Source organism: Urocampus carinirostris, chromosome 16 (assembly GCF_059441175.1).
Source record: "Urocampus carinirostris isolate Australia breed hairy pipefish chromosome 16, RoL_Ucar_1.0, whole genome shotgun sequence".
Lineage (NCBI taxonomy): Eukaryota > Metazoa > Chordata > Actinopteri > Syngnathiformes > Syngnathidae > Urocampus > Urocampus carinirostris.
Window position 1 is genome coordinate 3,665,213 of NC_142364.1, and position 24,794 is coordinate 3,690,006.

The 24,794-nt window shown below is 42.2% G+C and overlaps 1 protein-coding gene across 1 annotated transcript in view; it reads right to left on the reverse strand.

The window, feature by feature from the left end:
* Positions 1-2,812: 2,812 nt before the first annotated feature.
* Positions 2,813-24,794, reverse strand: part of unm_sa34860 (un-named sa34860) — a 76,267-nt gene continuing 54,285 nt past the window's right edge. The window contains exons 7-19 of the mRNA XM_088319903.1: positions 23,157-23,246; positions 21,515-21,584; positions 21,286-21,388; positions 17,863-17,930; positions 15,373-15,498; positions 15,120-15,305; positions 14,978-15,039; positions 12,656-12,723; positions 12,449-12,590; positions 11,507-11,656; positions 7,879-8,072; positions 7,609-7,773; positions 2,813-6,026 (exon numbers count right to left, since the gene is read on the reverse strand). Coding sequence (XP_088176029.1) covers positions 5,915-6,026; positions 7,609-7,773; positions 7,879-8,072; positions 11,507-11,656; positions 12,449-12,590; positions 12,656-12,723; positions 14,978-15,039; positions 15,120-15,305; positions 15,373-15,498; positions 17,863-17,930; positions 21,286-21,388; positions 21,515-21,584; positions 23,157-23,246 — 1,536 coding nt within the window. The 3' untranslated portion in view covers positions 2,813-5,914. The remainder of the gene's footprint in view (positions 6,027-7,608; positions 7,774-7,878; positions 8,073-11,506; positions 11,657-12,448; positions 12,591-12,655; positions 12,724-14,977; positions 15,040-15,119; positions 15,306-15,372; positions 15,499-17,862; positions 17,931-21,285; positions 21,389-21,514; positions 21,585-23,156; positions 23,247-24,794) is intronic.

A 24,794-nucleotide genomic window follows, 5' to 3' on the forward strand; every position in this document is an offset into this window, starting at 1 on the left:
TATCTGACATTCTTCTTTTTTATGACCAGCAAAAAATCGGCAACAAGAAAATAAAGTCTTATTACAGAAACAATGAATTTAGCATTTCAAAGCCCGTATAAAACCCATTTTACAATCTGTTGAACTGAAGCTTAAAGGGGAAAAAAATCAGAAGGACCTTAAGGGACAAAGACACCTATAGCTGTCCAATTGAATGACACACTCGGTGCCATCGACGGATTTAAACGTACAAAAACAATTTGAACTGGGTTTGTAGTAAAAATTGTTTTTGAAAAAATGTCCCACTTAAAAAAAACGTAAAATGAGGCTTTAAGGACATTCAGTGCCATTGGCAGCTTCAGACGTCAAAATCTTGGAGTGGGACGTGTCACGGTTACCCATTGCCCTCGTTGCCTGATTGGCTTCCTTCCTATTTAAACTCAGTGCTCTTATTCAGTTCTTGTCAGTCCGTCAACGAACCTCTGCACTTGCAAGTGTTTTGACTCTGTCCGGTATCCTGCTCGTGTATCCAGTATCCGGTATCGATCCCGCCTGTCTCGTCCTGTCCGGTATCTCACTCCAGTGTCTGGTATCGACACCGTCTGTCTCCTCCTGTCCGGTATCTTGCTCCCGTCTCCAGTACCCGATATTGATCCCGTCTGTCTCCTACTGTCTGGTATCTTGCTCCAGTTTCCAGTATCCGCTATCGACCTCGCCTGTCTCCTCCTGCTCTGTATCTTGCTCCAGTCTCCAGTATCCAATATCGAATCCCGCCTGTCTCCTGCATTCGATGCTCCTGTCCGGTATCTTGCTCCAGTCTCCAGTTTCCAATATCGAATCCTACCTGTCTCCTGCATTCGATGCTCCTGTCCGGTATCTTGCTCCAGTGACCGGTAATGACCCCGTCTGTCTCGTCCTGTCCGGTATTTTGCTCCAGTCTCCGGTATCAACCACGTCTGTCTCCTCCTGTCCGGTATCTTGCTCCAGTCTCCAGTATCCGATATTGATCCCGTCCGTCTCCTCCTGTCCGGTATCCTGCTCCAGTTTCCAGTATCCGCTTTCGACCTCGCCTGTCTCCTCCTGCCCGGTATCTTACTCCAGTCTCCAATTTCCAATATCGAATCCTACCTGTCTCCTGCATTCGATGCTCCTGTCCGGTATCTTGCTCCAGTGACCGGTAATGACCCCGTCTGTCTCGTCCTGTCCGGTATCTTGCTCCAGTCTCCAGTATTTGATATTGATCCTGGCTGTCTCGTCCTGTCTGGTATCTTGCTCCATCTCCAGTATCCGGTATCGATCCAGTCTATCTCCCCCTGCCCGGTATCTTGCTCCAGTCTCCAGTGTCTGATATCGATCGCGCCTGTCTCCTCCTGCCCAGTATCTTGCTTTCGTCTCCAGTATCCATTATCGATCGCTTCTGTCTCTTCCTGTCAGGTATCTTCCTACCGTCTCTAGTATCCAGTATCCATCCCGTCTGTCTCCTCCTGCTCGATATCTTGCTCCAGTCTCTAGTATCAAATATCGATCTCATCCGTCTCCTCCTGCCCGACATCTTGCTCCAGTCTCCAGTATTTGATATTGATCCTGCCTGTCTCGTCCTGTCCGGTATCTTGCTCCTGTCTCTAGTATCAGGTATCGATCCCATCTGTCTCATCCTGTTCGGTATCTTGCTCCCGTCTCCAGTATCGATCCCGTCTGTCTCCTCCTGCCCGGTATCTTGCTCCAGGCTCTAGTATTTGATATAGATCGTGCCTGTCTTGTCCTGTCCGGTATCTTGCTCCAGTCTCCAGTATCTGATATCGATCCCGCCTGTCTCGTCCTGCCCAGTATCTTGCTCCAGTCTCCAGTATCCGATATCGAATCCCGCCTGTCTCGTCCTATCTGGTATCTTGCTCCAGTCTTCAGTTTCCAAGATCGATCCTGTTTGTCTCGTCCTGTCCAGTATCTTGCTGCAGTCTGTCCCGTCCAGTATCGATCCCAACTCCGTCCTCGATCTCATCTGCCTCCGACTTCTCTCTCACTTCTTCCGCCTAGCGCTCGCCGCATCCCTGGCTTTTGTGTTCACGCTCCTGAATGCCCCATTAACGTAAAATAAAGCTTGTGTGAAAACGTTACGCGTCTGGGTCCTCTGTCTGTTCAGGTTCTGACAGGACGGCAATAAATGGGGTTTTCCTAATATTATGGCGGCTGAAATCGAAAGGATTATAATCTGGAAAGAATGTTTCAATGCAATAAAAAAAAAATCTGAAAAATATTGATGACTCCTCGATTTATTTTGTGCCATTGATAGCTTTAGACGTCAAAAATGTAAATGAGTGCGATATCAGGACTTAAGCTATCGAATTATTGGATAATTATCAGTGTTGCTCCCTGAAAAATGAGAATTTGTTTCCTATTTTACAATACTTAAAATGAAAATTGATGTATTTTATCCCAAATAATTTAGAAAAGGGTTGATATGAAGTAGGAAAGACATTAACCTGACTTTAACAAATAGCTTTCAACTGGGACAAAAGGAATTGAGTGATTGAGCTAGTCCATATCCATAATCATAAATAAATCTGGAATACAATTTTCTTTTTGTTTCTTAAATGTTGCGATGGAAAGAATTCCAATGTTTTCATTCGAAGGTTTCCGAAATAAAACAATTTGAAACAGTGTCTGAAACTCATGAGAAAAAAATAGCGGACACCAGGGCAAACAACTCTGAAAAGTTGCCTGCCCAGCCATAAAGTTGCCTGCCCCATTTTTCACAACTTGAAACACAGTAAGACGATTCATCGTAAAAAAACCATTGTTGCAAAGGATTGATAATCAGAATATATAACAGAACAACACTTTAAAGTTAAGTTTATTATAAATCTACTTATAACATTCCTTGCATGTATATGACATCGGTATTTCCTATCTGTCATCAGTATGCACCTGTATTTACTCATCTTCATTCATGCAATGTTTGCGTTGCCTCGTCTGCTACAAGCCACGTGAACTCCTCTTTCCCCAATGCTCTTAATGTAGGTTTACCTTTTGGAGCGTCATACATTTTGTTCGCTTCTTTTGAATCTTTCTTCTGGGGCTGAGGTTTTGGCTTGATTCCTAACCATTTCTCCATTTTTTTTGTGTTTTCTTTGCGTCTACTTTGAAAAACGGTATGCAAATGCACGACCTTAGAGTCCGGAAGCAGGAAGTTATTCGATGCAGGCTTCTGATTGGCTGCCGAGTATGCAAATTGCCAAACGAACCGAAATTTCCGAACAGAACGAACGTTTCGAAATCAGGCTTCCGGGCAGACACTTCCCTGTTTTTCAGACACTGTTTGAAATCAAGCTTAAGAAAAAAAGTAAAAAATAAACTCGATGGCTGCCAATGACACCGACAGCTGTCCAAACGATAAACACATTCAGTGCCAGTGACGGCTTCGGACGTCGGAAATCTGTATTTTCGTTTTTCCATTTCAGAAAGTTGAAACAGTTGAAACAAACCGAAAGAACGATTCTCCCTGCTTGAAACGATAGATAATACAATATATACATCAAATACAGAATTTTTTTGCATTTTCCATAAATACAAATAAATAACAACAATAAGTCAGTGATTATCCATTGATTCAATATTGCCAGTGGTTCCGTTTGGGAAGCTTTGTTTTTTGTAGTACCTGAAAAGCTGGACTTGAACTTCTCAACATTTCTGATGTTCCTTAGACCTTTAAGTCCTCGTTGGTCACGAGTGAGTTCATAAGATAGTCGGCACTCCAAACTCCGGACGTTCTCATGCAATCTGCAAGCAAAACCTTGTGAAATCTTTAGAAAAGCTTTACATTCGCCCAGTATAGAAACCGGGTCCACAATCTACTGGAGGAACTTCCAGAACGTGGTTGGTTGAACTCCACCGTGGGTGCGGAATGAGATTTCTGGAGCTGTTGAGACTCCAATACCCGTCTGGAGAACGGCCCAGGAGACCATAAGCGAAGTCCAGTGGACCCCCGGGATACCGCATGGATCAGTTAACTAATGCTAACTGGTTTACATGTTTTGCTTCTCTCTTTAGCATCACCGCGAGTATTGGGACCCAGAGTATAAATACAGAAGAAAAAAACTGTATTGTAAAAAATACAGCGTTAAGGACTTGCAAAGTCTTTTTAAGATTCAGTGAGAAAGAGAGAAAGCCATTGTGGGAGTTAGTTCAGCCATGGCATAATGGTATCGTCATGATGCTGTGTTGAAATCCAATAACAGACCAGCATGTCATGATTACTGATTCGGGTCAGCCGCGCCAACAGCCACGGGACCTGATTGGCTGTTGGACTCTTTTTAAACTCCCGTCTTCCTAAAGGAAGCCGTCAGACCGTCTGCAAACCTATGATCTCAGTTAGGCAAGCTTTTGTACTCTCCGACATTATCCTGCCCTGTTTTCCTGCCTGATACTATCGTGGAGCAGCCCGAGCAATATGCCCCGAAATATGTAAAACAAGATGCAGGGAGTCTTGGCGGGAGAGGGAGAGCTCATTTAATTATCTTCATCAGCGTACAAAACAGAGGTCTCATTCGTCTTCAGAAACAGTTGGCTTTTTAAATCCTGATACAACATCTCGTATTACATTCGCCCGTCCCCCTCGCACGTGTTTATCTCAAAATGCACGCTACCAGACAGAATGTTTTGTCCTCTTTCAACTTTACCAATTTCCAAGAACTGTCGGGGTCGGCCCGACCGCATGTTCCCCGCCAAGAAGAACTTTGCAAAGAAGAACGTCATTCCTTGGCAGCCCAAGGCGATCATTAATAACATTCGCTGACATCTACACTCAAGAGAAACAAGCCGGGAATTTCCCGTTTTAAACTCATGCATTCTCCTTATGCCCGACTCCATTAATCTACAACAATACCTGTTGCCGACCTTTTTCTGGACCCGTTTCTGCTTTTGCTCCTCCGTCCCGGCCATCGACCTGTTTTGCCCTGTTTCCTGCCTGATACCTGTTGCTGACCTCTCTGCTGGACCCGTTTCTGTTTTGCTCCCCCGTCCTGGCCATCGACTTGTTTCTCGCTGTCAACGACGACCCTCGCTCGACATGGAAGTGCCACTTCCGCGTTCCTGACATCTGCTACCCGTGACCGACGATCATCGGACGATCATGGATGCAAGCACTGCTCTCTTTCTTCATAAAAATTGAGTAAAAACGAATGCTATTGGGTCCTGTCTCCGTTCCTGGCTTGTGTTGAGACATTGACCATTAGCAGACAGGCATCGTACACACGTAAATACCACAAAGTTTGAGGTTTTTGTCACAAGAAATACATTTTGTACCAGTGTTGAAATGACCATCACCATGGTCTGAAAAAACATCTTATTCCACACTATGAAGTGAAAACGTCCTAAAGCGAGGAGATCATATCCCGGGGGTCTACCATCGTTACGTCTTCTGGGCTCAGATAACCTGAGACGGGCTGAAGAGAGAACATTCACTGAAAAAGTGCTGGTAGCTTTCCTGCTTGGTGTTCCTGTTGACTCCAAACCCTCAGACTCACACCATTGGTCTTCAGTCTGCAGTTTAACAAGTCCACCATGTTCCCTTTTTCCATAAAACTGTTCAGTTCCATATGAGTTTAGTCTAAAAGAAATCCAAAAGGTGGTCCTCAGAAAGTAAGGTCCTCATTGAGACTGAAGCCGATAGAAAGTTCTGGTCTTCAGTCTTCAGTTCAACAAGTCTATAATGTCTCCTGTTCAGTTCCTCATAAATATATAAATCCACTCAGTGGTCCTCTACAAGTGAAAACCTCCTTGAGACCCAAGCCAATGGGATCTTCTAGATGGTCTTTAGTTTACCACTTTTTTTGTAGAACCGTCCATTTCCCCACCACTCAATAAATCCACTCAGTGGTCCTCAAAAGTGCTAAGCCGCTCTAGGTCCAACCGCTGTCTTCTTCATGCTAGGTCCACGTCAGATGTTGATACTGGTGCTGGAGTTGTTCAAGAACACTCTCATTTCCTGAATGCTCGTGATGATCTTCTTCTGGTGGCCTGCTAGGTTCACCCCGACTCTCCGCAAGTCCCTAAAAACACAAAGAACAGAAAGACTTAGTCTACCACAAGACCGGAACTCAAATTGAAGGTCCATTTGAGATGTGGTTTTGAAGCTATCTATGTTTTGACCTATCACGTGAAGATCGGTTCAAAGAAGAACCTTTCAAAACTACAAATTTGGCCATTGTACGTAGAATGACATGACCAACTTTTGTTTTGAAGTAACTGAAAGTCTTGGTTTATGCAAAAGTTAATCCTTAGTTTTTATTTGATGGTAAAACATCATCGATTGTCACGGTTGCCATGGCGCCCAATTGGCCCCACCCATGTGGCGCCAGCTGCAGCTTTTTGACAGATTGGCTCCCTGTCAGTATTTAAACTCTGCCCTGTCAGTCCCCTTTTGTCGGTCCGTCTGCGAATCTCTGTTTTTACACGGCAATCCCTTTTTCGCCTGTGTGGAGTTTGCATGTTCTCCCGGTGCTTGCGTGGGTTTCCTCCAGGCACTCCGGTTTCCTACCACATTCCAAAAAACATGCATGTTAGGTCTAAATTGTCCCTAGGTGTGAATGAGCGAGTGAGTTGTCTGTCCCTGTGTGCCCTGCGAACGGCAGGCATCCGGTTCAGGGTGTCACCTGCCCACTGGCTGAAAATAGCTGGGATGGGCTCCCAAAACCCCGCGACCCTACTGAGGATAAGCGGTGCAGATATTGGATGGATGGATGGATGGACATTTTAAGACCATATTTTTGGATAGATGGCTTCAATGCCTTTTAAGACTTTTCCAGGATACGCGGGAACTGTTGTTTTATAACCTTATCTTCTCTGTTCCTTTATCTTCTTGGGCTTTTTACCTCACTGTGAATGTGTGAAACTGGACTGTCATGTCACAATATGTTAACCCATTTTGTAACAATGACAAAAAAGGTATATTCTATTCTATTCTAACATTCCGGTTGTATCCAGCAACTCTGTTTGACCTTCACCCCCCTCATCAACATATCCCCCCCAAGGAGTAAAACAAAGCCTACTTACAACAAAGTCAGTTAGTTCTTTGTTCCTTTATCTCTTTGTTTCCTTATCCTCACTGTAAATGTGGACCTGGAGTCGTCCAATTTCGTTGTCACAGCATATCCCATGTTGTAACAATGACAATAAAGGCATATTCTATTCTATTCTATTCTAATTGGAGTCAAGCTGACATAAGGGGAACGTATTAGTTTAAAACGGGAAATTCCCGGCTTGTTTCTCCCGAATATACATGTCAGCGAATGTTATTAATAATCGCCTTGGGCGGCCAAGGAATAACAAGCTTCTTTGCCAAGTTCTCCTTGGCGGGGAACATGCGGTCAAGCCGACCCTAAAGAGGACAAAACATACTGTCTGGTAGCGTGCATTTTGAGATAAACACATGCGTCATCGCGAGGGGGACGGGCGAAAATAATACAAGATGTTGTATTAGGATATAAAAAGCCAATCGTCTCTTGTTTTGTACGCTGATGAAGATAATTGAACGAGCTCTCCCTCTCAAGACTCCCTGCATCTTGTTTTACATATTTTGGGACATATCGCTCGGTCTGCTCCACGATAGGACCTTGTTCAAAGACGGCTTACTCGGACGTCATGTGAGCCACGGTGTCCAGCGACGAGTATCCGCCTTCCACGAAGAGTTCGGTGTACCGTCCCATCTTGATGGAATCCAACCACTCCCCCACCGTCCTGCTCCAGATGTTACCGTCCCAGTCCATGCTGGCGTGCTCTACCAACAGGTTGGAAACCCTGATCACAGCAAAACTTGATTTTCTCTCCATGAAATAGATTTTTTCTCTTTTTTTTACCATTTGGTGTTAGATTGGGTCATAACTTTGCGGTAAATGTCCCGACCTGTGCGAGGAATTGACGAGATTCTTGAGCGAGCAGGGATTGCGGATGAGTTTGTCCAGCAGACATACGATCTCATCAAATTTGGGCCGGTGGCTTCGTTCCCGCTGCCAGCAGTCCATCATCAGGTGGTAGAGCGCCTCGGGGCAATCCATGGGGCCCGGTAACCTATAGCTCTCCTCTACCGCCTTTATCACCTGAGAAACGAAGAAGCGATGGGTTGGGGGGCGAGGGGGGCGGTTTCATCGTTAATCCAGTATCCGAATGTCAGCACCTCCAGAGGATTTTTTTTGTTGTTTATCAAACAGACGACAAGGAAAGATTGGCTTTCATCTTTGCAAGCAGCCGTGATGCAACGGAAGGAAACTCAACATAAAACAATATTGTAATAGAGTATAGAGTGATATTGACTTGTTAAAAAAAGTAAAATGAAATGTTTTTTTTTTAAGAATAAAGAGAGAAAAGGACAAAAAAAGAGAACAAAAGTAGAGACGTAAGGACAAAAAAAGAAAGGAGTTGGAGTAAAGAAGGGAAAGAAGGAAGGAAAGAGGTAAAAACTGGAAAAATACTGGGGAAAAGGAAGCAAAAACAAAAACAAACAAAACAAAAAAACAAAAAAGAGAACAAATGAACAAAGTGGCAGACAAAAGAACAAGGGCAGAAAGGAAGAAAAAAGTAAAAAAAGAAAATTAGAAAAGAAATGGAAATAAAGGAAAGAGAATAAAGGGAGTAATAAAAACAGGTGTGAAGGACAGGAGATAGTGAAAGTAAAGAAGGGAAAGAAGGAAGGAAAGAGGTAAAAACAGAAAAAATGTTGGGAAAAAGGAAGTAAAGAAGAAAAGGAAAAAAAGAGAACAAATGAACAAAGTGGCAGACAAAACAATAAGGGCAGAAAGGAAGAAAAAAGTAAAAAAAGAAAATTAGAAAAGAAATGGAAATAAAGGAAAGAGAATAAAGGGAGTAATAAAAACAGGTGTGAAAGACAGGAGATAGTGAAATTAAAGAAGGGAAAGAAAGAAGGAAAGAGGTAAAAACAGAAAAAATCTTGGGAAAAAGGAGGTAAAGAAGAAAAGGAAAACAAAAAACAAAAAAGAGAACGAATGAACGAACAGGAAACAAAAGGAAACTCAACATAAAACAATATTGTAATAGAGTATAGAGTAATATTTACTTATTAAAAAAAGTAAAATGAAATGTTTTTTTAAGAATAAATACAGAAAAGGACAAAAAAGAGAACAAAAGTAGAGACGTAAGGACAAAAAAAGAAAGGAGTGGGAGTAAAGAAGGGAAAGAAGGAAGGAAAGAGGTAAAAACAGGAACTATACTGGGGAAAAGGAAGTAAAGGAGAAAAGGAAAACAAAAACACAAAAAAAGAGAACAAAACTAACTAACTGGCAGACAAAACAATAAGGGCAGAAGGAAAAAAAAAGGAAAAAAAGAAAATGAGGAAAGAAATGGAAATAAAGGAAAGAGAATAAAGGGAGCAATAAAAGACAGGATATAGTGAAAGTAAAGAAGGGAAAGAAGGAAGGAGAGAGGTAAAAACAGGAAAAATACTGGGGAAAAGGAAGTAAAGAAGAAAAGGAAAACATAAAAGAAAACGAATGAACAAACTGGCAGACAAAACAATAAGGGAAGAAGAGAAGTAAAAAAAGTAAAAAAAGAAAATTAGGAAAGATATGGAGATAAAAAAAAGTGGAAAGGAAAGAGAAAGAAGGGAGATAGTGGAAGTAAAGAAGGGAAAGAAGGAAGGGAAGAGGTAAAAAAGGGAAAAAAATGCTGAGGAAAAGGCGGTAATGAAGAAAAGGAAATCAAAAAAACAAAAAAGAGAACGAATGAACTAACTGGCAGAACAAAACAATAAGATTAGCTTTCATGTTTGCAAGCAGCCATGATGCAACAGAAGGAAACTCAACATAAAATAATATTGCGCGGTTGGAGTAATATTTACTTATTAAAAAAAGTAAAATGAAATGTTATTTAAGAATAAAGACAGAAAAGGACAAAAAAGAGAACAAAAGTAGAGACGTAAGGACAAAAAAGAAAGGGAATAGTGGAAGTAAAGAAGGGAAAGAAGGAAGGAAAGCGGTAAGAACAGAAAAAATGCTGGGGAAAGGAGGTAAAGAAGAAAAGGAAAACAAAAAACAAAAAAAGGAACGAATGAACAAACTGGTAGACAAAACAATAAGGGGAGAAGGGAAGAAAAAAGAAGTAAAAAAAGAAAATTAGGAAAGAAATAGAAATAAAAAAGCGGAAAGGAAAGATAAAGAAGGGAGTAATGAAAACAGGTGTGAAAGACAGAAGGGATGAAGGAAAGAAGGGAAAGAAGGAAGAAAAGAGGTAAAAATGAAGGTAAAGAATAAAAGGAAAACAATAAAGAGAACGAATGAACAAACATCCAGACAAAACAAAAAGGGAAGAAGGGAATTAAAAAAAGTAAAAAAGAAAATTAGAAAAGAAATGGAGATAAAAAAAGCGGAAAGAGAAATAAGGGAGATAGTGCAACTAAAGAAAGGAAAGAAGGAAGGAAAGAGGCAAAAATGAAGGTAAAAAAGAAAAAGAAAACAGAAAAGAGAACGAATGAACAAACTGGCAGACAAAACAATAAGGGAAGAAGGGAAGTAAAAAAAGAAAATTAGGAAAGAAATGGAGATTAAAAAAAGCGTAAAGGAAAGAGAAAGAAGGGAGATAGTGGAAGTAAAGATGGGAAAGAAGGAAGGAAAGAGGAAAAAGCAGAAAAAAATGCTGGGGAAAAGGAGCTAAAGAAGAAAACGAAAACAAAAAACAAAAAAGAGAATGAATGAACAAATTGGCAGACAAAACAATGAGTGGAAGAAAAAGTAGTAAAAAAAGAAAATTAGAAATAAAAATAAGCAGAAACAAAAGACAAAGAAGGGAGTAATGAAAACAGGTGTGAAAGACAGGAGGCATGAAGGAAAGAAGGGAAACCAAAGGGAGGAAATAAATAAAGAAAGCAATGAGAGAAAATAGAAAAGGAAGTAAAGAAAGTAGGGATGTAAATAATAAAGGAATGAACGAAAGAAAAGAGGAATATAATGAAAGACAGAAGAAAATAAACAAGGGTGGGGTAAAAAGGAATACAGAAGGACATAGAAAGAAATAATGGAGATGGGAAAGACAAAGAAAGGAAAAAAGAAAGGAATAAAGAAAGACAGACAAGACTGACAGACAGAAGTGAATACAGAAGGGAATACAGAAGGAAATACAGAGGGACAGAGACAAAAAGGGAAAACAAAGACAGAGAAAAGGAAAGAAAGATGAGTAGAGGAAACAAAACAAAGGAGTCAAAGACAGGAAATAGAGAAGGAGAAGATGGAAGAAAGGAAAGGAGAAAAAACAGGACAAATAAACACAGAAAGATAATGAGAACATGAGCCAAAACCAGAACAAAATACCACAGAAATGAACAGAGAGAAATAGAAAAAATAGAGGTGAGTTCTTCCAGAAAGAGAGTGCCATTTTTCTCGTCCCGATCCGAGAAAATCCAGCGTAACGCTTTCAATTGAACATCAAACCGACTTGTCTGAGACAGACGGCCTCATCAGCAACAAAAGACAAAAAAAAAAAAAAAAAAAAAAGTGGAACTGATCGAGGCAGATAGGTCACTTACGTCTTGATTGGACATGTCCCAATATGGCCGCTCCCCATAGGACATGACTTCCCACATGACGATGCCGTAACTCCAAACGTCGCTAGCCGAGGTGAACTTCCTGTGCGCGATGGCTTCAGGGGCAGTCCAGCGAATGGGAATTTTACCGCCCTGTCATAGCATAGCACACATTTTAGCAAGCCCAACAATCATACTTACATGACAATAATATTTTTTTCTTCTTCAAATAGTGCTCCCTCCAGTGGACAGAAAGAGCAAAAACAGTCCACTAACTGAAATCTGATTCGGACCTCAGTGAATACTACGCAAGCCTTTTTCGACCCTGACTCCCGCTTGTCCCGTTTTTGCTCCCGTCTGTCTCCAGCTACGACCTGTTTTGCTCCTGACCACGTCTGTTCTCTCGTCCCGGCTTCCGATCTCTTTTTTTTGTCCCCCGACTACGTTTCCACGATTAAAGACAAAAGAAGTCAGGGCACCCTAGTAGAAAATGTTGTTTACAGGAACGGCGGGAACGTAAGGCTGATAAGATAATCAGCACAGACGCAGAAAGGCCCTGATGACGTAGAAACGCTCGGAGTTGTTTTGGTTATTCCAGACGTCCCGACGCTCTTCGACGAGAAGGTGAAGCCCAGGGGGGGCTTCCCTGGCACGCCCATGGGAGGAGTCGGCACACCATTTTGCAGGGAGACGTGGGCCAATAAGAAGAGAGCTAAAGGACTTCAGAAAAGGGCTGCCCAGAGATTCCAACATCATTAATTTGGCCGCTTTCGATGGAGTACACTTAGTTAAAATATGACTCCCAACACGTGGTAAGCTTTCTCTCTTTCTTTCTTTTGTTTTTTATGAGCATATTTGGTATTGGAGTAATCCAAAAGTCATTGAAAGTAATCAGGTTAAAGTAACCCTACCCAACCCTGTATATATAAATGCGATCGGCCTCACCCGCGTGGTGTAGGCGGCCTCGGGGTCGTCCTCCAGGACTCTGGACAGGCCGAAATCGGAGACTTTGCAGACCAAGTTGCCGTTGACCAGAATGTTGCGAGCCGCCAGATCGCGGTGGACGTAACCCATGTCCGACAAGTACCTGCGATCGTCAAAAAAACTGTAAAAATATTGCATTTTGCAATTTTTGTTCCCGATCGATCGAACCTCATGCCGGAGGCGATCCCGCGCAGCATGCCCACCAACTGGATCACGGTAAACTGGCCGTCGTTCTTCTGTAAGAAATATATAATATAGAAACACGATAAATACTTACTGTCCTGGTTGCCGTGGCGCCCAATTGGCCCCGCCCATGTGGCGCCAGCTGCGGCTCATTGACGGATTGGCTTTCCGTCTATTCAAGCTCAGCGCTCTCATTTTTCCTTTGTCAGTCCGTCATTGAACCTCTGCCCCGCAAGATGTGGGTTTTGACTCGGTCCTGTTTTTCTGTTGGTATTCCCTAATATTCTTCCCGTTTATTTTGTCCTGTTTAATATCAGTTTCCAGTTTCGTTCCCGTCTATTTTAGTCCTGTTTATTATTTTCTCCAGTTTTTGTTCCCGTCTAGTTTGTCCTGTTTATTTTCGATATCCTGTTTCATTATCTATCCCGTCTGTCCCGTCCTGTCTGGTATCCACCCCATCTGTCCGATATCAACTCGGGAAATTAGTATCGATTTCGTCAGCCTCTGGCTTCCTATCCTTTCACGCCAGACCGCTGCCTAACATGCACGACTCCCCATTTCCCATGAAATAAAAGGCTTGTGTGAGAAACGTCACGCATTTGGGTCCTGATCCTGTTCCGGTTCTTGACACTTTACACCAATGACGTGTGCATCCAATATCTCTATTAGTGAATTGAAATTGATTTCACATCGCTAATGTGTTATTAATCCAATAAAGACAACAATATAAATTAGAACTGTAAAATTATTACCATTATGGATCATCTTTTTTGAATTATGTATTCCATATTATTTCTATAAACCATTTATTTTGGAGGTGAGGGTAATTTACCTTCAATTGACCTTCAATTTTCCTTCCAATATTATCAATAAAATAATAAGAATAAAAACAATAAATAATAGTTTGTTTACATGGGTTAAAAAAAACAACAACCCTAAATGTGTCTCAATATTGTTTTTGTGTGTGTATGTTGCTGTCACAGTCTTGTTCCACGGACAGACTGATGAGATCATCGTTTCTTCCTCATGCCATGAGGCTCTTGAACTCCACCCGGGGGAGTAAAAGCCCACATGAAACCCCACCCTCACATTTGCATATGACCCTATTCTTATGACAGTGTGTATTTTCCGTAGCACTATTTAAATGCTCTATATCAACAGGTTAGATTGGCTATTTTTGTATTCTATATCTTTGATTTATTATTTTATTTTTCAACACAAGGATACCGCTGGAAGTGGGAGTTTCCCTACGGGGATGAATAAAGTATCTATCTAGACATCTAGACTTTTATGTCTGTCTGTCTATCTATCTAGACATCCATCTATCCATCCATCTAGACATCTATCCATCCATCCATCCATCTATCTAGACATCCATCCATCCATCTATCTAGACATCCATCCATCCATCCATCTAGACATCTAGACATCCATCTAGACATCCATCTAGACATCTATCCATCCATCTAGACATATAGACATCCATCTAAACATCCATCCATCCATCCATCCATCTATCTAGACATCCATCTAGACATCCATCCATACATCTAGAGATCCATCTAGACATCCATCTAGACATCCATCCATCCATCCATCCATCCATCCATCCATCCATCTATCTAGACATCCATCCATCCATCTATCCATCCATCCATCCATCCATCCATCCATCCATCTAGACATCCATCTATCCATCCATCTAGACATCTAGACATCCATCTAGACATCCATCTAGACATCTATCCATCCATCCATCCATCTAGACATATAGACATCCATCTAAACATCCATCCATCCATCCATCCATCTATCTAGACATCCATCTAGACATCCATCTATCCATCCATCCATCCATACATCTAGAGATCCATCTAGACATCCATCTAGACATCCATCCATCCATCCATCCATCTAGACATCCATCCATCTATCTATCCATCCATCCATCTATCCATCCATCCATCCATCTAGACATCCATCCATCCATCCAGACATCCATCTATCCAACCATCTAGACATCCATCTATCCATCCATCCATCTAGACATCTATCCATCCATCCATCTAGACATCTATCCATTCATCTATCCATCCTTCCATCCATCTATCCATCCATCCATCCATCCATCCATCCATCCATCCATCCATCCATCCATCCATCCACCTATCTAGTGGGCTATTAAAGAGGTTATTTAAATCTTATTCTTATTAAAGAGGTTATTTAAACAAACCTGCTGTACACAATGATTCAGTCTTTCTCGCTCACCTTTAATTCGAGAAATTAATTTGAGAAAAAAATATCTACCTTAAGGAACGTATCGAGTGAGCCATTCTCCATGTATTCCGTAATGATCATCACCGGTTTGCCTGAAAAAAAAAAATAAATAAAATACGTATAATGTATTCAAACTGTTCCGAGCACACATTTGAAAAGGAAGAAAACTGACTTTTGGTGACCACGCCCTCCAGCCGAATGATGTTGGGATGATTGAACTGTCCCATGATGGAGGCCTCCCACAGGAAGTCTCTCCGATGATGCTCGGTGTATCCCGCCTTCAGCGTTTTGATAGCAACCTGCATCTCCCGTTTCCCCGGCAACCGCAGGGGCCCGCTGCACACCTCCCCGAACTCCCCTGAACCAACCGAACGACTCGTTATTGAGTGAAAAGACGGAGATAATAGGAGATTCTGAGGACGGACCGGCGCCGATGATCCTTTCGATGGAGATGAAAGAAACGTCGATCTCTTGGGCGAATTCGTGGACAGCCTGGTTGGGGTCTTCGTAGGTGAGGGGGTCGATGTACGTGCGGATTCCCGGGAATTTTACTGCATGAAAAAAGAAAAAGGGCAAATATACAGTCCCCTGTTGTCAGTCCGTCAGTCCGAATCTCCGTGTATACTAGGCAAGCCTTTTTTGACCCTGACTCACGCTTGTCCCATTTTTTGCTCCTGTTTGTCTCCCGCTACGACCTGTTTTGATCCCGATCACGTCCGCTCTCCCGTCCCGACTTACGACCCGTTTTTGATCACGGAACAAGTTACAGGACAGGCCCGATATCGGATACTGGATACAATTCAAAATTATTTATTATAGATGAAATACATTGTATTTTATATTTTATAGTCCAGAAAAATAATGAAACAAAATCTTTACATTTATTTTCAGATGTTTTTTTTTCTTCTTTCCTGATTTTTTTTTTTTTTAAATTGTAGATTCAGTAAAATATTATATTTATTTTATTACATATTTTTCTGAAACAAAAAAGTAAACTCGTTATTAAAGAAAAAATAAAAAGTATTTATTCCTTATAAAATAATTATCTTATTTCTCAAAAAAGCAATACAATTATTGATATTGATCAAATGTATTTATTTATTCTCGCATACTCTTTTTTTATTGCTCGAATAAAAATCTCTAAAATATGTATTTATGTATTTTTATGATATTTCATCCAAAAACAATATAAGACAGAAAAAATAAAAAATAAAAAATACAATAAAATACATATATTTTTGGTATTTTTCAAAAATATTTTTTTCCTCTTTCGCGGGATAAAATTAGATTTTTTTTTTTATTATAAATAAAATACATTTATGTTTTCTATCCTTAGATCTTTTTTTCTAGAATAATATAAGAAAAAAAAACATAAAAAAATGTTAAATGTATATGTCAAGAACCGGAACAGGATCAGGACCCAAATGCGTGATGTTTCTCACACAAGCCTTTTATTTTACAGGAAATGGGAAGTCATGCACGCTAGGCAGCAGTCTGGCATGGAGGCCGACGAGATCGATTCCAATTGCCTGAGCAGATATCGGACAGATGGGGTCAATACCAGACAGGACGGGACAGGATTAACATCAAAACAGGATATCGAAAATAAACAGGACAAACTAGACGGGAACAAAACCGGGAACCGATATTAAACAACAGGACAGACAGGGTTGATATCAGAACAGGATATCGAAAATAAACAGCACAAACTAGACGGAAGGAAACTGGGAACTGATATTAAACAACAGGACAGACAGGAGTGATAACAAAACAGCATATCGAAATTAAACAGGACAAACTAGACAGGAACAAAACTGGAAACCGATATTAAACAACGGGACAGACAGGATTGATATCAAAACAGGATATGAAAATAAACAGACCAAACTAGACGGGAACCAAACTGGGAACCGATATTAAACAACGGGAAAGACAGGATTGATATAAAATCAGGATATCAAAATTAAACAGGATAAACTAGACGTGAAGGAAACTGGGTACTGATATTAAACCACGGGACAGACAGGATTGATCTCGAAACAGGATATCAAAATTAAACAGGACAAACTAGACGGGAACCAATATTATACAACAGGACAGACAGGATTGGTATCAAAATTAAACAGGACAAACTAGAAGGAGACAAAACTGGAAACAGATATTAAAAAACGGGACAGATAGGATTGATATCAAAACGGGATATCGAAATTAAACAGGACAAACTAGACGGGAACAAAACTGGAAACCTATATTAAACAACAGGACAGAAAGGATTGATATCGAAACAGGATATCGAAATGAAACGGGAAAAACTAGAAGGGAACGAAACTGGGTACCGATATTAAACAATGGGACAGACAGGACTGATATCAAAACAGGATATTGAAATTAAACAGGACGAACTAGACGGGAACGAAACTGGAAACCGATATTAAAGTGACAAAATAAACGGGAACAATACCGGACAGGAAATACCAACAGGAAACGGGGCCGAGTCAAAACCCACGTCTTGCGGGGCAGAGGTTCGTTGACGGATTGACAAAGGAAGAGTGAGAGCACTGAGCAAAATCATAGTTGAAACATATATGTAAATGAGAAGTGATATGTAAAAACATTTCTTATTTTGTTCTTCACAAATATTTATGGCAAGTCTTGGCCCCCGGGGGTCCGCACGGCGTCTGCCTTTTTCTTTCTCTCTTTCTTTTTTTGTCAGCCCTAATTGCAACAGATGGGGAGCGGGATACAATGCCCAACTCTTGCCAAATATATCAAGCTGTCAAGACCAATAAATAATGGTGGCGCTTTTTGGGGGGCCGCGATGCCAACACGGTCCACCCCCGGGGTTACACTCGGCCCCCGATTGAACCCGGAAAAATCCACAAAAATCCCCTCTCATTAAAAAAAGAGATACTCACAGTGACCGTTATGAAAGTGCATTTTTTCCTCTTCGGGGTCTTGTTTTGCTTTACTGTAGCCGCACCTCCTGATGAAAAAATAAAACAATAAATATATACATTTTTCTATTCAATTTTTCCATTCCAAAAACAAATTATGTTTTCCCTTAGATTGAAATGTACCGTATTTTCCGCACTATAAGGCGCACCGGGTTATAGGGCGCACCCCGAAAAAATAGTTTTTGGTCCTATATTTTCCATACATAAGGCGCACCGGATTATAAGGCGCTACAATGGGAACGTGGACAAAACAGTCAGATGGTTCAGTCCAACTGATTACCCCCTTAACATTCCCAAAGCTTGCAAAGAAGCAAATGCGGTGTCCGTACGATGTCACTCAAATGCATCGTTCCAAATATCATTCGGAAGGTTAAAGTCTTGGGATTCAAGAAATGCCAACCATTCATTAGTTTCTATTTTCTTTTTCACTCGCAACTTTACTGTGCATATGACAATAAACACTTGGAATTGAGTTGAATTTAAAAATAGACACTCCATTCCATCCATTATCTGCACCGCTTATCACAGAAACAACGAGTTCAGTCTGAAACAAGATACAGGGAAAATATATAGCCGGAGTAGCTCACCGAAGTCGTTGTGTTCAATAATAATGTGCAACCATGGTACTCTTGTATCCGTGAGTGTAGTAAATCCAGGAGGATAAAATATTTACAAATACAGAAGAGTAAAAAATGCTTTTTCTATGCCGTCAACCCAAAATGCTATTCACATTCATCTTTTTCGGCCAATTGCAGGCTTTGTTTTGCCGCTTAAGCCTATGCCAGCCTGTAAATGATAAAAAGGATCCGCCCCCTTTACCTCCGAATAACTTAAGCCAATAGTGATTGATTCAAATGATGATTGACACATTGGTTAGCCAATGAAACGCTGGTAAATAAATCCCAGCATACACCGCGGACTACTTGGCGTTCGGGGGAAAATCTAGTCGGCGGCTGCAAGTTAGTTGCAAGACTTTGCGACTAAATATTGATCCATATATAAGGCGCACTGTATTATAAGGCGCATGGTCAGCTTTTGAAAAAAATAAAGGCTTTTAGGTGCGCCTTATAGTGCGGAAAATACGGTAAGTACTAGCAAAATCATACTATTGACATTCTGTATCATGAGTAAGTTTCAGGATAACCTATATAACATTATATATAATACAATAAAATATTATATATATATATATATATATATATATATATATATATACATATATACATATATATATATACATATATACATATATACATATATATATATATATATATACATATATGTATACATATATACATACATATATACATATATACATATATACATATATACATATATATATATATATATATATATATATATATATATATGTTGAGTCAAGGGATTCAAACCCGGACCCTCACGGCGTTCGGACTTCCTGTATTTAGGACGTTTGTGTCCGCTTGTGCACGCTTCCATGACAGCGGATGCAAGTTATCAGTCTGGACGCTTCGAATGGGGGCTGGGCAGCCTGGGGGCCGACTACGGATGGGGGAGGGGGTTTGTGGCCCAAATTCAACTCTGATTATTCTCTTTTCAATTTTGTTTCCCATCTCTTGAACAGTGTGTAAAAATATTTATATAAATACATTTTTTTTATAATATTATTAAATAATACTGGCATAAAATATAAATAGGTAAAAACAAATAAAAAGGAATATTCTAATATTTAATATTGAAAATATTTTATATAATATTAAAAATAATAACAAAAAATGTAATCATATTACATAAGAAATCATTTATCTGTCACGGTTGCCAGGGCGCCCAATTGGCCCCGCCCGTGTGGCGCCAGCTGCGGCCCGTTGACCAATTGGCTTTCCGTCTATTCAAGCTCAGTGCTCTCACTCTTCCTTTGTCAGTCCGTCAACGAACCTCAGTAAATACCAGGCAAGCCTTTTTCAACCCTGACTCCCACCTGTCCCGTTTTTGCTCCCATCGGTCTCCGTCTAAGATCCGTTTTTGCTCCTGACCACGTCTGTTCTCCTGTCCCGGCTTACGATCTCTTTTTGTCCCCCGACTACCTCGACTCTCCCGTTCTGGCTTACGACTAGCTTCCAACCCCGACCAAGCCTTGCTCGCCCAGTCCCGGCTATCGACCTGTTTTTCCGTCCCTGACACCGCTATCGCCCACAACAGAAGATCCACTTCCGTGTTCGGATCACAGTCTGAATCCGAGAGCGACTTGCTTCAACGCGGGTCCAGCAAGCACTGGATCTCAGGCGCTGCCCTTCCTCTTTCTTTCAATAAACTTGCAGTTAACGTTACGCAATTGGGTCCTGATTCCGTTCTGGTCTTGACAACTGTGTGATATTAAAATTGATTTTTTTTCCACCCGTCCATTCCTGATCTACCTGTTTGTCTCCGGCTACGACCTGTTTTTTGACCCTGACCACGTTTACTCTCCCGTCCCGGCTTACAACCGGTTTTTAATACCCGACTACGTTTTTGCTCTCCTGTCCCGGCTATCGACCTGTTTTTCCGTCCCTGACACCGCCATCTCCCACTATGGAAGTTCCACTTCCGTATTCGGATCAAGATCTGATTGTGTGAGCGACTTACTTCCCGCGACCAGCGAGCACTGGATCTCAGGCGCTGCCCTTCCTCTTTCTTTCAATAAACTTGCGGTTAACGTTACGCAATTGGGTCCTGATTCCGTTCAAGTCATAACAACACTGTGAGACATAAAAATGGATTTTTTTGCACCTGTTTTTCCACCCGTCCGTTCCTGATCTACGTTTGTCTCCGGCTACGACCTGTTTTTTGACCCTGACCACGTTTACTCTCCCGTCCCGGCTTACAACCCGCTTTTGATCCAGACCACGTTTTTGCTCTCCTGTCCCGGCGATCGACCTGTTTTGCCGTCCCTGACACCGCCATCTCCCACTATGGAAGTTCCACTTCCGTATTCGGATCAAAATCCGATTGTGTGAGCGACTTACTTCCCGCGACCAGCGAGCACTGGATCTAAGGCGCTGCCCTTCCTCTTTCTATCAATAGATCTATCTAGACATCTATCTATCTATCTAGTTTTTCCCGTTTTTCCACCCGTCTGTTCCTGATCTACCTGTTTTTCGACCCTGACCACGTTTGCTCTCCCGTCCCGGTTTTTGACCCGCTTTTGATCCCGACTACGTTTTTGCTTTTTGACCCGCTTTTGATCCCGACTACGTTTTTGCTCTCCTGTCCCGGCTATCGACCTGTTTTTTCCGTCCTCATCTGATGATCCCAAACCTTTGTGAGTGATAAAGATGTAAAAAAAAACACTCCAATCAGGAAGGGGGGAAATACTTTTCCACGATGGTGTGTCAGTAAAGTGAAATATTTGATTTTTTTGTCCCTTACCGTCCGCTAAGTAGGAACGCAGCCACGGCCGCCATTAAGACGAGCGCCAACGTGACGGCAACCGCCACCATGGAAATCTGGGCTCCTTCGCTGCTCGCCGTTACTGCCAATGGAGACGCATAAAAAACAAAATACACTCGGGAAGTGATACAGATACTGTGCAGATTTGTTTTTTTCTGTTTGTGCCCGTTGGCACTCGCTAGCGCTCCCCCTCCCTCGTTCAACTCACAGTATGGGCTAGTCTGGAACTCAAAACGGCGGCTGAAAGCGCCGTAGCCTGCAGACGTTCTGGCGCGGACCTGAAAAATGCAGAACAAAAACAAGCGATATTTCATCTTTTAGCGTGGGAGAGAAGTAAAAACTGCAGCAACAATTTCAATCGTCCTATAGCATCTTTACTGTCTTCTTTTGTCCGACTGAAACAAGGACAAAAGGGCTCGGAGACGGTATTTTCCCCAGGGCCATCACCACCCTAAACAAGCGCGCAAAACTGTCAAAATACATATCTTGTCATGATTATTGATTTGACTCTGATTGGCTCCCTGTCCCTATTTAAACCCACTCCTTTCTGTCACCGCTTGTCAGTCCGTCTGCAAACTTCAATGAATACTAGGCAAGCCTTTTCGACCCCGACTCACTCCTGTTTTGGCTCCCGTCTGTTTCCCGGCTTCGACCCGTTTTTTTTTAAATCTTGACCACGTCTATTCTCCTCTCCTGGCTTTTGACTCGTTGCTGTCCTGACCATGTTAATGCTCTCCTGTCCCAGCTACTGACCCGTTTTTTCAGTTCATGATTACCGATGTGATGCACCTGTGCCTGCTTCTTTGGCGCCAACCACCTCGGACTCTGATTGGCTCCCTGTCCCTTTTTAAACCCACTCCTTTCTGTCCCCGGTTGTCAGTCCGTCTGTGAACCTCAATGAATACTAGGCAAGCCTTTTCGACCCCGACTCCCACCTGTTTTTGTTTTTCCGACCATGACCACGTTTTTGGCTCTCCTATCCTGGCTACTGACCAGTTTTTTTCGTTCCCTTCTTTGGTGCCAACTGTCTCGGACTCTGATTGGCTCCCTATCCCTAATTAAACCAACTCCGGTTGTCAGTCCGTCTGCCAACCTCAGTTTACTCTAGGCAAGCTTTTTTGACCCTGACTCCCACCTGTTTTTGCTCCCGTCTGTTCCCCGGCTTCGACCCGTTTTTTGATCCTGACCACATCTACTCTACTCTCCTGGCTTTCTACTCGTTTCCGACCACGACCACCTTTTTGGCTCTCCTATCCTGGCTACTGATCTGTTTTTTCCGTTCCCTTCTTTGGTGCCAACTGTCTCGGACTCTGATTGGCTCCCTATCCCTAATTAAACCCACTCCGGTTGGCTCTCCTGTCCTGGCTACTGACCTGTTTTTTTCCGCTCTCGACACCGCCATCGCTCGCCACGGAAGTACTACTCCCGTGTTCAGAGCAACCTGCTACCCACCACCAGCGATCTACGGATCGTGTGTACTATCCTTTACCTTCTTCCCAATAAAACTAAGAGAAACACACGCAAGTGGGTCCTGTCTCCGTTCTGGTCCTGACAGAACCCTTCAAAGGTATTATTTATTGTTCTATAATTCATCCCGGGAAAATAAAACGCAAACAAATTGACGGGTCTCCTGGAACCAATTGTCCACCGTCAGCTCCTGTTATTGAATTCCGTGGTGAATTGCCGACTAAGCGCAAAAATCCTCGGCTCACTCGAGGACGTAGCGCCATATTATTTCCGAGTTTGACTTATATACCGTTTAAAAAAAGATCAATCTGCACAAGTACCGGTGTGTTTCTTTCGGCCGCCACCTCATTATCATTCGTCGATAACGTTATAGATTTCCTGACCTGGAAGACGTAGAGCGAAGAAGGTTTGAGGCTTTGCACCAGCATCTCCGTCTCCTTGGATTTGATGATGGTGTAGCTGGAGTCCTGCTCCTGTAGGGGGAGGAAGGAGTAAAATTACTTTTCTTTTATAGGGTTCGTAAACCTCTCTCATGGACAATTTCGAGCACTTTTTGTCCTGTCACTCTCCTGTTGTCAGTCCGTCTGCGAACCTCTGTTGATACATGGCAAGCCTTTTTTTGACCCTGACTCATGCCTTTCCCATTTTTGCACCCATTTTTCCACCTGCCCGTTCCTGTTCTCCCTGTTTGTCTCCGGCTACGACCTGTTTTGATCCCGACCATGTCTGCTCTCCTGTCCCGGCTTACGACCCATTACTCTCTCCCACTGGTAAATGCTACCTTTAATTTTTTTTTGCATGGCTCATAATAAAAGTCCGTAATTGATAAGTAATAATTGCATTAATTGTCATGATTACCGATGTGAATCACCTGTGCCCGCTCCTTTGGCGCCAACTGCCTCGGACTCTGATTGGCTCTCTATTTAAACCCATTCCTTTTCGTCCCCTTTGTCAGTCCATCTGCAAACCTCAGTTAACACTAGGCAAGCCTTTTTTGACCCTGACTCCCACCTGTCCCCTTTTGTCAGTCCGTCTGCGAACCTCAGTTAACATCAGGCAAGCCTTTTTTGACCCTGACTCCCGCCTGTTTTCTGCTCCCGTCTGTCCCCCGGCTTCGACCCGTTTTTTATCCTGACCACATCTACTCTCCCGTCCCGGCTTGACCTCTTTTTGTCCCCGACCACGTCTACCCTCCTTTCCTGTATTACGACTCGCTTCCCACCCCAACCACGTTTTTGCTCTCCCGTTCCGGCTACTGACCCGTTTTTCCTTTCCCAACACCGCCATCGCTCGCCACGGAAGATCCACATCCGTGTTCAGAGCGACCTACTTCCCACATCCAGCAATTACTGGATCGTGGGCGCAACACTTTCTCATTCCTTCAATAAAACTTGTGGTAAACGTTACGCAATTGGTTCCTGTTTCCGTTCTGGTCCTGACACTAAACAAGATTTAGTCCGAATCTGAGGTCCAAAAAATGTCCTAATCATGTCTAAAATATACCAAACTATATCAAGTCCAAAAGCCAACGTCCAAAAAATGTCCAAATTGGGTCAACGATGTACTAACCCAGATTTGGCCCAAATTGTATGTCATAGAGACATCTAAATTGGATCTATGACCTATCTACTAGAGCTCCCGAGACCCTGGTGAGGATAAGCAGTGCAGCTAATGGGTGGATGGATGGATAGACGAATGGATGGATGGATGGACAGATGGACGTATGGACAGATGGACGGACGGACCATTAGGTGTAGCATGCACCTATCCTATTGAGCGCCACCCGATGTCATAGGACAATGCCATACAAACTCATGCCAGGTGCTGTTAGTCACAAGGAAAGAAGAAATGCAATGTCAAAGTAAAGCCACCAGACAGCAGTAACAGCCTCATTTCTAAGCAGAATTGTTGAGAAACATGGCAACATTTTCAAACATTTTCAAGCATTTCACCCAAAATTCAAGCACTTCCTTGAAAATCCTTGAATTTTAATATTGAGTTTTCAAGGATTTCAAGTACCC